Raw genomic sequence first — 16,988 nt, 5'->3', positions numbered from 1 at the left:
TGCAAATAGTATTTATTTCTTTTTCTGCAATGCTAATTTAAAGTATTTAAAACTGAAAATGTTGCTTGCTATCATGGAGAGTATAAGAAATATCTTAGGCTCCTTTCACACGGTCCGCTGTCCGGTGCGGACCGTTCTCTGCTCAGCGGGGATCGATCCGCCGATCCCCGCTGAGCAGGCGGATGACAGCTCCGTCTCCTCACTGTGTGTGGTGAGGTGTCAGAGCCCTGCTGCTCTCTATTGGGGAATCGGATGAAAGCGAATCGCCTGTCCGCTCTCATCCGATCCGATCCCCTGGACAGATGGAAATTAGGGTTTCCATCCGTCCGGATTTCACGGACAGGATCGGATGCGGATGGCAGCGGACATGTCTCCGCTGACATCCGCTGCCCCATAGGGATGCATGGAGGATCCGATCAGATCCGCCTAAAAAACTGACAGGCGGATCTGATTGGATCGTTCTTGTGAAAGGAGACTTAGTCTATGAAAAACACCAGATACATTTGTAAGAAAAGGTTACATTCTAGAGGCACAGCCATGACTACAGTGCTCCCATAGCATTAGGCTATTTCAAAAAAATTCCATTGCTTACATGGGATACTTTAAATTTGTCAGTGTGGTAAAGTTGGGTTTCACAGACTAATTTGCATGTAAGATCACAATTTCCAGTTTCTTTTGCATGGTACCCCCAAAATGTCACATTACTGAGGATTACATAAATTTAAGGACAATTTCTAGTCACTAACCTGCCCTACTCGTAGAGTCTGTTGTAGGCAAATATTTAGAGAAGGGCTGATGTCACGGTCCGCATGGAATACAAATGGAATCCCTTCCTCTTGGGTTTGTGTTTGTTTTAATGGAGCACATATCTGCTTCTCATAGGATCCAGGCATGGACAACTTTACCATCTGGTTCCCTGAACAGTTAGGAAAATAAACAAACACATGAAAAACCTCTGTATTCTCAAACATAATGATAGTAAGTATAAAATAGGTAATCCATGAAATCATTTGTCCTACCCCAAACAACCATGTTTATATACAATATCTCACAAAAGCGAGTACACCCCTCACATTTTTGTAAATATTTTATTAGTGAGTGTACAGCTTGTATAACAGTGTAAATTTGCTGTCCCCTCAAAATAACTCAACACACAGCCGTTAATGTCTAAACCTCTGGCAACAAAAAGGAGTACACCTCTAAGTGGAAATGTCCAAATTGGGGCCCAATTAGCCATTTTCCCTCCCCAGTGTCATGTGACTCATTAATGTTACCAGGTCTCAGGTGTGAATGGGGAGAAGGTGTGTTCAAGCTGGTGTTATCGCTCTCACTCTCTCATACTGGTCACTAGAAGTTCAACATGGCACCTCATGGCAAAGAACTCTCTGCATAAAGTTGGCCTATGCCATAGGAAGATTGCCAAGACCCTGAAACGGAGCTGCAGCACGGTGACCAAGACCAAACATCGGTTTACCAGGACAGGTTCCACTCAGAACAGGCCTCGCCATGGTCGACCAAAGAAGTTGAATGCATATGCTCAGCGTCATATCCAGAGGTTGTCTTTGGGAAATAGAGGTATGAGTGCTGCCAGCATTGATGCAGAGGTTGAAGGGGTGGTGGGGGGGGGGGGGGTGTCAGCCTGTCAGTGCTCAGACCATACACAAGCCTCTTCTAAAGATGATGCACAAGAAAGCCCTCAAACAGTTTGCTGAAGACAAGCAGACTAAGGACATGGATTATTGGAACCATGTCCTGTGGCCTGATGAGACCAAGATAAACTTATTTGGTTCAGATGGTGTCAAGCATGTGTGGCGGCAACCAAGTAAGCAGTACAAAGACAAGTGTTTCTTGCCTACAGTCAAGCATGGTGGTGGGAGTGTCATGGTCTGGAGCTCCATGAGTGCTGCCGCCACTGGGGAGCTAAAGTTCATTGAGAGAACCATGAATGCCAACATGTACTGTGACATACTGAAGCAGAGCAGGATTTCCTCCCTTCGGAGACTGGGCTGCAGGGCAGTATTCCAACATGATAACGACCCCAAACACACCTCCAAGACGACCACTGCCTTGCTAAAGAAGCTGAGGGTAAAGGTGATGGACTGGCCAAGCATGTCTCCAGACCTAAACCATATTGAGCATCTGTGGGGTATTCTCAATCAGAAGGTGAGGGAGCACAAGGTCTCTAACATCCAGCAGCTCCGTGATGTCGTCAAGGAGGAGTGGAGAAGGACCCCAGTGGCAACTTGTGAAGCTCTGTTAGGGCAGTGCTGGAAAATAATGGTGGTCACACAAAATATTGACACTTTGGGCCCAATTTGGACATCTTCACTTAGGGGTGTACTCGCTTTTGTTGCCAGCAGTTTAGACATTAATGGCTGTGTGTTGAGTTATTTTGAGGGGGCAGCAAATTTACACTGTTATACAAGCTCTACACTCACTACTTTACATTGTAGCAAAGTGTAATTTCTTCAGTGTTGTCACATGAAAAGATATAATAAAATATTTACAAAAATGTGAGGGATGTACTCACTTTTGTGAGATACTGTAAATACATTTTAACTGACTAAAGATGAAAGATTCTTTAGCTAAAGATAAATTGTGTGACACATACATTAAGTATTAATTATTCTCTTTACAGGCAACCCTATTTTTTTAAGGTTAATCTGTACAGGCAAAAATGTGGATTTTGATGTTGCTGACCTCTCCAAGAACTAACTTTTTCATAGGAATGTCAGTAATGACAGCCTTTTTAAGTACAAATTTCCTTTAAATCAGGGGTCTCCAGCCTGCTACAAGATTTAATTCGGCCTACAGTCAGTGGCATAAAAAGGAAAGGAAGGTGTATCAAACGAAAATGGCACATCCACATCAGAAACAGACACACAGGCTCTTTGCCTTACCTGTTTTTCCATTTTCTCCATTAGTGATTTTTCCTTCAACACAAACACAGGGATGAACCTAAGATTATATAGAGGAAAGCACACCATACGTTTAAAATAACACAATGCTATACATTATAGAGCTCACCTGTAAATTCAGATAAAATTATTACAATTTTACAGAAGACAACAAAGGCAGTGTCATGGTCTTACCTTCTTGCTGTTCTCCTTCGTTTGACATGTGCTGGCGGCCATCTTGGTTTCTGGGTTTCTTGTAGCCTCCCACTCTGCGGCTCCTCCTTCCCACTGGGAGGAGCTGGATGCCTAGCTCATATATATAGGAGGTCTGTGGCTTCAGTTCCTTGCTTGGTCCTCCTGTGTTCACATGCTTCTAAGACTTCTGGTTCCTGATCCTGGCTTCGTCTGATTACCCTGCTGGTTCCTGATCCTGGCTTCGTCTGACTACCCTGCTGGTTCCTGATCCCGGCTTCGTCTGACTACCCTCCTGGCTCCTGACCTCTGGCTTCGCAAAGACTCTGCTTCGGTTTTGCCATCTGTTTGGACTTTTGCTTTACAGCTTGATTTTCAATAAAGCCTTCTTATTTTCACTTATCTGTTGTTGTACGTCTGGTTCATGGTTCCGTGACATTAGGACCAAGCCATGAATTCTGACGGTACAGGGCCATCCTCGCTACCCACGCTGGTTGCCAGACTTGATCAGCAGGATCACCTGTTGGGTCAGTTCGCCGTGGCGTTGCAAATCCTGCTTGAACGCACGGCTCATTTCGCTCCCGTTGCCGATGGGTCGGTTGTCGCTCCTGGGCCCGCTCCTACTGCCGCTCCGGTTGTTGCGCCAGAGTCTACCCCGACACCTGTTGTTGCGCCTGCGGTGTTTCGGGGTATGACCGGTTCTGCCCCCCTTCCACAGCGCTTTGGGGGAGAGCCAACTCAGTGCCGAGGTTTCCTCAACCAGGTGGGTATTTATTTCGAGTTGCTGCCTCATGCCTTTCCTACTGAGAGATCAAAGGTGGGCTTCTTAATTTCGCTGCTCTCGGACAAGGCCTTGGCCTGGGCCAGCCCTTTATGGGAGAACAACAATCCGGTGGTTGCCGAGTTTTCCGGTTTTGTTGCTTCTCTTCGGAGGGTATTCGATGTGCTGGCTCGTGCTGCCTCTGCTGCGAAGCTCCTTATGTCCATCAGACAGGGTTCACGATCCGTAGCTGAATACGCCATTGAGTTTCGTACCCTGGCAGCAGAGGTGGGCTGGAATAATGAGGCTCTGGTCGCTGCTTTCTCTCATGGTCTCTCGGATGCCTTGAAGGATGAGGTTGCAGCTAAGGACCTACCAGTGGAGCTCGAGTCTCTTATTTCTTTCCTGATTTTGATTGACACCAGACTCAGGGAGAGACCTTCCTTTAAGGAGAGTCTGCGGAGGCCTCCTAACAGATTGGCGCCTACCTTTGCTGTCCCACCCGTGCCTCCCTCTCCTCCCACGCCTCCTGGGGATGACTTGGCTGGGGATGAACCCATGCAGCTGGGCTTTGCTCGCCTGTCCGAGGGGGAGAGGGTACTCCGGAGACGCGAGGGCCGATGCATGTACTGTGGTCTCGGTGGGCATTTTCGGTTGGCATGTCCGAACCGTCCGGGAAACGCTCGCACCTGAGATCCTGTCGGGGGCAGATCTTGGGTGGAGTCTCCTCGTCCCCGGTTTCCCGTGTTGACAAACCACTGATCACTGTTGTCCTCTCCTGGGTTGGGGGCTCAGTGACGACCCAGGCATTGGTGGACTCTGGTGCTGGTGGTTTGTTCATTGATAGTGTGTTCGCTGCCGCCAATTCCATTCCTCTGCAGGCCCGAGGTTCTCCACTGGCTCTTGAGGCGATAGACGGCAGACCCCTTCTGCCGCCACACGTGACTCATGAGACCCTTCCAGTGGGGATAGCCATTGGTGCCGTTCACAGAGAGTCGGTCTGCTTCCAGGTTATTTCGTCTCCACACTACTCGGTGGTCTTGGGGTACCCCTGGCTCCAGAAGCATAATCCGACTTTCGATTGGAGATCGGCCGAGATCCTCTCGTGGTCACCACAGTGTGGGGCTAGTTGCATCCATGGGCCTGTCAAGTTGCTGTGTACTTCCTCGGACTCTCTGTTGCCTCCTGAATACGAGGAGTACCGGGATGTATTCGATAAGGTGCGCGCGGTTGCCCTACCTCCGCACCGCCCATACGATTGTGCCATCGAGTTACAACCTGGTGCCGTTCCTCCTCGTGGCAAGGTCTATCCACTGTCGGTAGCGGAGAATGAGGCCATGGAGGAGTATGTGAAGGAGGCGCTTTCACGCGGACACATTCGCAAATCCTCGCCCCCGGCAGGGGCTGGATTTTTCTTTGTGAAAAAGAAGGGCGGTGAGTTGAGGCCTTGCATCGATTACAGGGGTCTCAATCGCATCACGATCAAGAACGCTTACCCGATACCCTTGATTTCCGAGCTGTTCGATCGCCTTAAAGGGGCCACGGTCTTTACCAAACTCGACCTGAGGGCGGCATATAACCTCGTAAGGATCAAGGCGGGCGATGAGTGGAAGACCGCGTTTAACACCAGGACCGGTCATTATGAATCCTTGGTTATGCCCTTTGGGTTGTGCAATGCGCCCGCAGTCTTTCAGGAATTCATCAACGATGTTTTCCGTGACCTGTTGCAGCAGTGTGTGGTGGTCTATTTGGATGACATCTTGGTATATTCTGAATCCATGGAGACCCACATTCTGGATGTCAGACGAGTGTTGCAACGGTTACGAGAGAACAAGCTGTTCGGTAAGCTTGAGAAATGCGAATTTCACCGATCCCAGGTAACCTTCTTAGGTTACATCATTTCCGCTGAGGGGTTCTCCATGGATCCTGAGAAGGTTTCGGCTGTCTTACAGTGGCCCCAGCCCAGTGGTCTTCGCTCCCTGCAGCGCTTTTTGGGCTTCGCCAATTATCGGAAGTTCATCAGGGACTTTTCCATGCTAGCCAAGCCTCTCACGGATCTGACCAGGAAGGGCAGTAATTCCCAGGTCTGGCCGCTCAAGGCCATCCGAGCTTTTGAGGCTCTAAAGTCCGCCTTTGTGTCGGCTCCGATTCTGTCGCATCCCAACCCTGGGTTGCCCTTTGTCCTCGAGGTGGACGCGTCTGAGACGGGAGTAGGCGCCCTTCTGTCTCAGCGTAGAACACCAGAGGGTCCTCTGCTTCCTTGTGGGTTTTACTCCCGGAAACTGTCTTCCGCAGAGTGCAACTATCAGATTGGTGACAGGGAGTTATTGGCCATTGTGCAGGCCCTTAAAGAATGGAGGCACTTGCTCGAGGGTTCGGTGGTTCCGGTCCTCATCCTGACGGACCACAAGAATCTGACCTACCTTTCTGAGGCCAAGAGATTGACACCACGTCAGGCCAGATGGGCTCTGTTCTTGTCACATTTTAATTACGTGGTCTCCTAACTACCCGGTTCCAAGAACATCAGGGCGGATGCCTTATCACGGCAGTACTCCGACCTGTCCAGGGAGGAGTCGATTCCGACTTCGGTCATACCTCCGAATCAGATCCTGGCCGCCATTCGCACCAGCCTGACCTCTCCCCTGGGTGAGCAGATTTTGGCGGCTCAATCTGGTGCTCCCTCTGGGAGACCCAACGGCAGATGTTTTGTGCCTGAGGAGTTGCGCACTCGGTTGTTGCGAACCTACCATAACTCCAAGACCGCGGGGCATCCTGGAAAGAATCAGCTGTCCTGGGCTGTTTCACGTCTGTTCTGGTGGCCTTCCCTACGTTCCGACATCGCCGCATATGTAGCGGCATGCTTCGTTTGTGCCCAAAGTAAGTCCCCTCGGCACCTTCCGTTGGGCCTTCTGCAACCCATAGCCACCGGGGAGCGCCCATGGTCACACCTGGGGATGGATTTCATTGTGGACCTCCCTGCATCCCGAGGCCATACGGTCATTCTCATGATTGTGGATCGGTTTTCCAAAATGTGCCACTGTGTTCCTCTCAAGAAGTTACCCTCTGCACAGGAGTTGGCCACGATTTTTGCCAGGGAGGTTTTCCGGTTGCACGGTTTGCCCAAGGAGATTGTGTCGGATCGGGGGAGTCAGTTTGTGTCCAGGTTCTGGCGCGCCTTTTGCTCCCAGTTGGGGATTCATCTCTCCTTCTCCTCGGCCTACCACCCTCAGTCCAATGGGGCCGCAGAACGATCCAATCAGGCCTTGGAGCAATTCCTTCGTTGCTATGTCTCCGATCACCAAGACAATTGGGTTGACCTCCTGCCTTGGGCTGAGTTTGCCAGGAACACGGCGGTGAACTCTTCCTCTGGGACGTCTCCCTTCATGGCCAATTATGGGTTCCAACCTGCCGTGTTACCGGAGGTATTCTCTCCCCAGGATATTCCGGCTGTGGAGGATCACCTTTCCGTCCTACGTGCTTCTTGGGTACAGATCCAGAAGTCCCTTGAGGTCTCTGCGCAGCGCCAGAAACTCCAGGCTGATCGCAGACGAGCACCTGCTCCTTCCTACCAGGCCGGAGACCGTCTATGGTTGTCCACCCGCAACCTCAACCTTCGAGTGCCCACTCCCAAGCTGGCGCCTCGCTTTGTTGGTCCCTTCCGAGTGCTTTGCAGGGTAAACCCGGTAGCCTATGCCCTTGCGCTTCCTCCTGGCATGCGGATCTCCAACGTGTTTCATGTCTCCCTGTTGAAGCCACTGGTGTGTAATCGTTTCACTTCCTCGGTTCCTCGGCCTCGTCCGGTCCAAGTGGGCAATCGTGAGGAGTATGAGGTGAGCAATATCCTGGACTCACGCCTGGTCCGCGGTCGGGAGCAGTTTTTGGTTCATTGGCGTGGTTATGGTCCAGAGGAGCGTTCCTGGGTTCCCTCCGCAGATGTCCATGCTCCTGCCTTGCTCCGTGCCTTCCACGCACGCTTCCCTCAGAAACCGTTCTTTACTCCGCGGAGGAGGGGCCCTTGAGGGGGAGGTACTGTCATGGTCTTACCTTCTTGCTGTTCTCCTTCGTTTGACATGTGCTGGCGGCCATCTTGGTTTCTGGGTTTCTTGTAGCCTCCCACTCTGCGGCTCCTCCTTCCCACTGGGAGGAGCTGGATGCCTAGCTCATATATATAGGAGGTCTGTGGCTTCAGTTCCTTGCTTGGTCCTCCTGTGTTCACATGCTTCTAAGACTGCTGCTGCTTCTGGTTCCTGATCCTGGCTTCGTCTGATTACCCTGCTGGTTCCTGATCCTGGCTTCGTCTGACTACCCTGCTGGTTCCTGATCCTGGCTTCGTCTGACTACCCTGCTGGTTCCTGATCCCGGCTTCGTCTGACTACCCTCCTGGCTCCTGACCTCTGGCTTCGCAAAGACTCTGCTTCGGTTTTGCCATCCGTTTGGACTTTTGCTTTACAGCTTGATTTTCAATAAAGCCTTCTTATTTTCACTTATCTGTTGTTGTACGTCTGGTTCATGGTTCCGTGACAGGCAGCAATGGTCCTGAACACGTTTGGCAACCTAGAATTGGTATTTTACTTGCTGGTGGACCCGGATAGCCTATGTGTGTTACATGTTCATGTATTGATATTAAAAAACAAGTATTATGGATGACCAGGGAATTTTCAGCAAACTTCACCTTGAACAGACTCAAATGCACTTTTAGGCTTCATGTACACAGGACTTTTAAAAAGCTCTCCTGAACGTTGGAACTTGGCAGCTAGTAACCGACGGTTAAAAACGTCCATAGTGCCACGTTTACATGCTGCGTTTAACACGATTTGCGTTTAGAAGCGTTTTTACATTGTAGAATGGTCAGAAATGTATCCCCATTGAAAACAACTATAAATAACATTCTTATAAAACCCAAGTTATTGCGTTTAGACGTGTTTGCACGCTGTTACAAGCATTTGGCCTTTCAAATGCCAACAATCTTCTGTCTAAATGCATTTTTTTGCTTTAAAAAAATGCCACTAAACTCAACTGCCTCTAAAGGACTATAAACGGCTCAGTGTAAATATACAGATATGATAATAGAGATTCAGGGGCTGCTGAAAAAAACGCCCAACTGCTCCTAAATGTCCGTTTATCAGCAGCAGTGTACATGAGGCCTGTCTACAGAAAAATCTGTTTCCCTCATACCCACTAGTAATGTGTGTTTTACACTTGGTACATTTTGGGCAATGCATTGAGTAAATAAGAGGCAATTTTGCTGAAATTGGCCAAAATTTTGCAGTTCATCCCTACTGAACATTTAGCACTAACAGGGAGACACAATTTTTGTGGCTGTAACAATGGAGCCAAACTGATGAGCACCAATAAAATATTGTCTGACATTCCATTATTGTTCCAGTGTTCAGTCAGCTTATCTGTACCCAACGTTAATTTCGTAGACAAAAATTATTTTTTTTAATTTTCGGCAGCGGCCTTTCTACAGTGATGAAAATGAAACGAAAAGTACACCACAAAAACTATGATGAAAATCAATTCCAAAACGAAAATGTGAGGGGACGTTTACCCTTGTGAACTTCCCAGTTTCCTCTGAGCTCTTTATAGAGCCTGTGAGTGCTTCTTCATCCACTCCCACCAAGCAAGCGACTCGAGTCCGTAGTGTTCTTCGCTTAGCAGCAGTAAGCAGCACTGTGCAGCCATTGTTACAGGCCTCCCGTTACAGGCGTCCAAAGCAGCACTCTGCATTACAGGCCTCCCGATGAGAGTCCCACTTCCGACTCACGACGACCGTCCAGAGCAGAGAGCAATGGGAGAGTGTACATTACAATTACAGGCTTCCCCTCAGACCACCATCTGTCCAGAGCACGGTGTGCATTAAAGGACTCCTCTAGTGATCACTGGCATCCAGAGCACTGTGCATTAAAGGCCTGCCCTCAGATTCTGAGACCACCATCCAGCATTGTGCAGCATTTCAGGCTTCTCAGTGTCAGACCATCGTCCAGAGCACTGTGCAGCATTACAGGCTTCTCAGACCACCATCCAGAGTACTGTGCAGCATTACAGGTCTCTCAGACCACCATTCAAAACCCTGTGCAGCATTACCTTACAATAAATAATAACATGATATTACTGTAGGGTTTTTTTTTTTTTTTTTACTCCAGGAGTGTATAATGAGTTTTGAAATTCTAGAGAAATGCTTTAATAATGCTTTACAAATTATTCAACTAAACACATTCGATTTTAGTCGACTAAATGTCACCAGTACATTTAGTCGACTAAATGTACTGGTGATTTTAGTAGGACTAAAATGTAGGACATTTTGTACTGGAGGTTTTGGTTGACTAAATATGACTAAAACAATTGCAGATGACGAAAATGGGACTAAAACTAAAATGGCATTTTAGTCAAAAGACTAAAGCCTCGTACACACGCACCGATTGTTGGCCGACCGATCGGCCGTCTTTTGTCCAGTGTTGTTGTGTTGGTTGAAATGTGCTCTAGACTTGCACTGGACTTTTGTTGGCCAACAGAAACCAACTTCAGAAGTGATGTCATGTGCTGGTTAACTTTACGTGTGTTTTTTCTTCTCTGAGCATGCCCAGTCTTTATCATCTGATTTTTGTCTGCCGAAATCTGTACTGACTGACGAACAATCGGCCGTTCTGGTGACGGCCAACAAAAATTTTATAGCATGCACACCAGATTTTGTTCGGCTGAAAAGTCGCAGTCGGTTGTCGGAAGCATCATACTAACAAGCTGACAATCGGCCGATCGGACATTGGCCGAAAAATTCACGGCCAACAATCGGTGCGTGTGTACGAGGCTTAAGACTAAAACTAAATCAAAATTTGCTGCCAAAATTAACACTGCCTGTATCCCCCATTATCATATCCATTCCCTATTAAAGAAACATTACATTCTACACCCCACTGTGTACACTGTGATTGCTGATGGTGGCTATAGCCGCTGGTAGTAAATCGGGTTGCAGGGTCTCCCTAGAAGTTTAGAACTTATGGGATGTATAATTCTGCACCACTGTAGGCTTTGAGGGTGAATACTGGGACATTTGGTTGCTCATTAGTTGTGAGCTGCTATCTGGACACTGAAACTTTGTTGCTATGCCCATCTGCTGATTACAGTGTGTGTGGAAGCCTAGTTACATAGTAGTTAAGGTTGAACAAAGACAATAGTCCATCCAGTTCAACGTGTGTGTGTGTGTCAGTGACGAAAATAATTTCCCATACTCTTGTATACTGTGTTTTTGAGATGCATGTTCAAGAGTTTTTTTAAAAGTATCAATACTCCCCACTGATACCACCAATTGTGGAAGAGAGTTTCACATTCTTACTGAACTGACAGGTAAAAAAAACGCCTACGCAGCTTAAATCAGAGCTGCAACTAGTTTCACAGGACCTGCCCGCATCTGATTCAGAAGTCTTCTGTGTCCCTCTGACCCTCCAGCTGTAGTTGGATCCTCCCACGATCACCAAGAGCCACAAGTGTGAGTAGTTCTCTCCGTACTGTGATCAATGCCATGTCATCTGTTGCCCTGTGATCTGCTGTCCCTCTTTGTGCCTGGATTGTTGCCCTGTGAGACAACAACAAAAGAAGGGTGCCCCGATCTCGTGCATTACCACTAAATCCAAAGACAACATACATTATACTCACAAACGAGTGATGATTTCGAACATAAAACACAATGGAACTGGTCGTCTCCAAAATAACCAGGGAACCCCTGTACTGGATGACGTGCTGAGGTCAGCAACTGTCTGGCTGGGCTGACGCATACTGAACCAGTAGCAAGTTTTGGCTCTGAGGAAGAGGGTCCTCCCTCGAAACGCATCAGCCCACCCAGACAGTTGCTGACCTCAGCACGTCATCCAGTACAGGGGTTCCCTGGTTATTTTGGAGAAGACCGGTTCCATTGTGTTTTATGTGCGATATCATACTCGTTTGAGTATAATGTATGTTGTCTTTGGAAAGTAATAAAACTTTTTAGTGGTAATGCACAAGGTCGGTGCGCCCCTCTTTTGTTGTGATCTTTCAATGTATTTTGGATACCCTTGACGGGGCAGCAAGACCTAAAGTGGTGCATACAATTACCATATAAGAACACTTATCCTTTGTTACATACCACCCACCAGGAGAATTTTTGTTTGTTTTTTTATTGTTGCCCTGTGACCCTGGACCAAATCCTTGCTGAACCAGATTGCTGCCTGTCCTTGCTTATGAATGGATTGTTTCCCTGTGCCCATGGACTTCATACCCTGCTTTATCAGATTGGGGGCTGTCACTCACTGTGCCTGGATTGCTGTCCTGTGACCCTGAACTAAGTCCCTGTTGTAGCAGATTGCTGCCTGTCCCTCATTGCGCGTAGTCGGAAAGACAGGTAAAAACAGAGGGGTGGTGATGTCTGTCTATGTGAGAAGTGATCTCAAAGTGAGTGTGAAAGAGGACCTAGTTGATGGAGAGTGTGATGAGTCTGAAGCAGTATGGGTGGAAATGTACATGGGTGTGCGTAATACAAGGATTATCATTGGAGTTTGTTATAGACCTCCCACTATTAATGAGGAGGTGGAGACTCAGCTCCTGGCACAGATAGAAAGGACTGCAAGGGCTGGGACAGTATTAATAATGGGAGATTTTAACTAACCAGACTTTGACTGGAGTAATGGCACTGCTGGAACAGTTAAAGGGCAAAAATTTATAAACCTATTACAGGTCAATTTTATGGTACAGTTCATTGAGGCCCCGGCTAGAAATTATGCTCTGTTGGACCTGGTAATCTCAAACCATGCAGAGCTTATTAACAATGTTCATATAAAAGAACATCTGGGTAGCAGTGACCATAATATGATTTCATTTAATGTTAGCTGTAAGCAAAAAATGCATACAGGAAACATAAAAACACCCAACTTTAAGAAAGCAAATTTTCCAAGGATGAGGGCTGCTCTCCAGGATTTAGACTGGGATGGAATATTGGTATTATTGAGCACAGAACAGAAATGAGAAATTTTCAAAAAGACTATGCAAACTCACTGCAAAGTATATTCCCATGGGCAACAAAATTCTTCAAACATATTAATAGTTAAAAAGGTTAGGTCTGAGCATGTAGGCCCTTTACAAAATAATCTGGAGTGGGTGACTGGGGACAAATGTATTAAATACTTTCTTCAGCTCTGTATATACAAAGGAGCATGGGGGAGTTTATGACCATAATGAGGACGGTATTGACAAAGTCCCAAATGATCCACAATGGCTCAAAAGTGATATGGTCCAGAAATATTTAGACAGAATACGGGTGGATAAAGCACCTGGACCAGATGGCATAAACCCATGCATCCTAAAAGAATTTAGCGCTGGAATTTCAAAGCCTTTGTTTCTAATTTTTATGGACTCGTTAAGGACTGGAATATTACCACTGGATTGGCGTAGGGCCAATGTGGTGCCTATATTTAAAAAGGGATCAAAGTCTTTGCCAAGTAACTATAGACCTGTTAGTTTAACTTCTATAGTCGGGAATATATTGGAGAGTTTAATAAAAGACCACATAGATGAGTTCTTCCTGGAAAAAAATATTTTAAAGCAACAGACAGCATGGATTCATGAAAGACAGAAGTTGTCAAACAAACCTGATTTCTTTTTATGAGGAGGTAAGTAAAACCTTGGACTTGAACTTGGATTTTGCAAAAGCGTTTGACACAGTTCACCGCACACGGCTAATATGTAAGGTAAAGTCTACAGGCTTGGAAAGATCAGTTTGTAAATGGATAGAAAATTGGCTAAAAGATAGAATTCAGAGAGTAGTGGTTAATGATTCTTACTCTGAAAGGTTACCAGTGGTGTACCCCAAGGTTCAGTGTTGGGACCCTTACTTTTTATTATCTTTATAAATGATATAGGGTCTGGGATTTAAAAATGGATTTTTGTAAAATCTTACCGTAAAATCCTTTTCTCTTAGCTCATTGACAGACGTAGTCCTCGGTGATACAGCACCTTCGGGTTATGTTGCCTCCACAGGAGTAGGACTAGACAGGAAATAAAATGCTCTGGCCACACCCTAGGGGCAGTCCCAGAGGGTATATCCTCTCTCTCTCTGCCTCAGCAAATCAGTTATGTCATAAAAGCAGTCTTTAGAGAATTTAACCCAACCCAACTCAAAAAAACAGAGGGGCGGGTACTACGTCTGTCAATGAGCTAAGAGAAAAGGATTTTACGGTAAGATTTTACAAAAATCCATTTTTCTCTATCGCTCATTGACAGACGTAGTCCTCGGTGATACAGCACCTTCGGGAAGTCCCAGAGCAGTATCACAAATGAGGGGTGGGAAAATGGAAATCAAATCCAAATCTAGAAGGCCCAACCAGTGCCAACTAGAAGTTTACAATGCTCATCCTTAATGATGAGACTCAACAAAAAAATTTTCAAACAGAAAAAAACCCTCGAGGTAGACCACCGGTCTCCTCAAATTGCGGCCTGCAAAACCTTGCGGCCAAATGAGGCATCCGCCGATGCCATCACATCAATTTTATAAAATTTTGTAAAGGTATGTACCGACGACCAGGTGGCCGCTTTACATACCTGGACCACTGACGCCTGATGGCGAAAGGCCCAGGAAGTACTGAGCGCTCGAGTGAAGTGCGCCCTAACAGGGAACGGAGGATTCCGACCCTTAATAGAATAAGCCTGTACCACCGTCTGACTGATCCATGTAGATATGGTCGCGGCAGACACAGGCAGCACCCTTCAAGGGCTATCCGTGATCACAAAAAGTGAGTCCGTCTTACGAAAACCACTTTAGGAAGGAAGGATGGATTCGGAAGAAGAACCACCTTATCCCTATGAACCACCAGATCTGGGGAACGACAGGATAATGCGGCCAGTTCTGACACCCTGCGTAGAGAAGTAATGGCCACCAAGAAGGCCACCTTCTGGGAATGTAAGCAAGGGAATCTCCCTAATATCTTCAAAGAGAAGTTTCTGAAGAACCGACCACACTAAATTAAGATACCAGGCGGTAAGGGTGCGCGCACTGGCGGAGCCAGATGTCGCACCCCCTGGATGAAATTCCGCACCAAGGAATGATTAGCCAAAGGTTTCTTGAAAGAAGATTGCTAACGCCGAAAACCTGACCCTTGATCGTGCTCAAGGATAGTTTCTGCTCAACCCCTTGTTGCAGACAGACCAAAATTCGGGTCACCGAATAGGTATGTGGGGAAAATCCAATAGATTCACACCATGCAATATAAGACTTCCATGTGCTGGAAGTCGCTTTCCTTGCTTTAACTGGAGGTAGGAATAACTGAAGCTGACACTCCCTTGTCCTTCAGTACCTGGGTCTCAATGGCCAGGCCATTAAGCCAGCGACTGTAAAGCAAGATGGAAGATCGGTCCCTGAGACCGCAAATCCTCCCTGAGAGGAAGTCTCCAAGGAGCGTCCGCGACTAGCCTCGCCAAGTCGGCGTACCAGGCTTGACGAGGTCAATCCAGAATTTCCAGAATAACTGGAATTCCCTCCACCTCTATCCTGCGAAGAAGTTCCTGCAGCAACTTGAGAGGATGGAAGGCATGCCGTAGCTGATACTGCCCCCACGGGGCGATCAGCGTTTCTGCTGCGTCCGCTAGAGGATCGTGGCGCAAGCTACAAACCTCCGCACCTTCCTGTTAGGCCAAGGTGCCAACAGATCCACATCCGGGATGTCCCAATGAAGGGACAGCTAGAGAAAAAACCTCTGGATGAAGAGGCCATATGCGATTGGATCCGAATCGGGCTGCTCTAGAGCTGCTCGATCCAGTAAATCAGACAAAATCTGATCGCTCTCAATTCCGATACCCTTATTGGTAATCTGGATACTATCGGAAGAAATGACTTCCCCTGGTTGAGCATCGGAGACTTCCTGGCCCGCTCGCTCAACCGGATCCGAATGTCCAGGGAATCGGAATTCTGATTCCATTAAAAAAGAATCTCCTTCAGGAGAATTCGGGTATGAGACTGGGTATACGGTACTGCCTCTAAGAAGGCCACCATCAGTCCCAGCCAATTGACGGACAGCAACATCCGAATCGTTGACTGAACCTTCTGGAGTTTCCCAGCAAGGAGAAACTCTCTTGCCCAGGATGTATCCAACCTTAGGCCCAGATAGTTCAGTCTCCTGGTGGGAACCAGGGATGATCTTTGGGAAAGCGAAAAAACGCTGATGTCCTGCGATGATGGGGATATAAAGATAGGCATCCTATATGTCTATGGACGCCAGGAAATCTCTTTTATGCAGGGAGGCCACCACTGTACGGATGGACTCTATTTCTTCCCAAGTCCAGATTTGGACGCACCTTGCCCTCTTTCCTGGGCATTGTGAATAGGTTCGAATAGAACCCCTGAAACCGTTCAGTGTTAGAAGGGCAGAATCGCACCGGTGGAAGTGATCGAAACTCGATCCTGTGTCCTCCAGAAACCGGTGAAGACATCCCCCCCCACCCCAGAGATGGGTAGGGGCGCATCAGGCTATATTCTTCAGGCTTGGCTGAGCCGGACTCTTTGTTTACCCGACCAGCGCCCTTTGAAACCCCTCTAAAGGGGCTTTGGAGGGTTTCGCCTTATCGCCCGCCCTCGCGGAACGAACAACTCTATATGAGCAGAAAAGGAAGTTCCTCGTTAGTTACGAGGTCTTTTTATCCTAACAGTCTGTGGCAAGACAGCAGGTGGTACCGTCTATCCTATAAAGAGGAATTCCTCAAACGGATAGCACCTAGCCATGCGTTTGGAAATAACAGGGGTTCGTTTCAAAACGACCCCATTTGGGTAAAGGAAAATCCTTCGCCCTTTTGGTAGGCTAACAAGTACCAAAAAGGAATCTCAGTCTCAGCTACCTCTGCCGGTGTAACCTCAAGACTAAAGGTTTCCCGGACGGACACAACTAGTGCATCCACCACTCTTGTGCTATGGCGGAGGCAGAAACGTGCTCCTCACTGCTGAGGAGATATTACCTGAGACAACAGCCCCCTAAGAGGGACCTGCAACTGCATTGACCAGTTCCGAATCCGTATCTGATAAACAATAGGGGTAGGCGGGGGTCGCTACTTGACCCCCGTCCCTGACAGGCCACCTCCACCCGGAATACCAAAGACTCCAAAATTGCCGATAATGCATTAAAAAC

At 47.6% G+C, this 16,988-nt stretch overlaps 1 protein-coding gene across 1 annotated transcript in view; it reads right to left on the bottom strand.

Annotated features, from left to right (window-relative positions):
- LOC309543186 (cytosolic phospholipase A2 zeta-like) overlaps window positions 1-16,988 on the bottom strand; it is a 166,771-nt gene that overhangs the window by 88,528 nt on the left and 61,255 nt on the right. Inside the window, exons 7-8 of the mRNA XM_082242594.1 lie at window positions 2,901-2,958; window positions 747-916 (exon numbers count right to left, since the gene is read on the bottom strand). Of these exons, the coding sequence (XP_082098720.1) occupies window positions 747-916; window positions 2,901-2,958 (228 nt within the window). The remainder of the gene's footprint in view (window positions 1-746; window positions 917-2,900; window positions 2,959-16,988) is intronic.

The sequence above is a fragment of the Pelophylax lessonae genome (assembly GCF_965119305.1).
Source record: "Pelophylax lessonae genome assembly, chromosome: 13".
NCBI lineage: Eukaryota > Metazoa > Chordata > Amphibia > Anura > Ranidae > Pelophylax > Pelophylax lessonae.
Note: the sequence above shows the minus strand (reverse complement) of the source record. Positions and strands in the feature narration are given on the sequence as shown.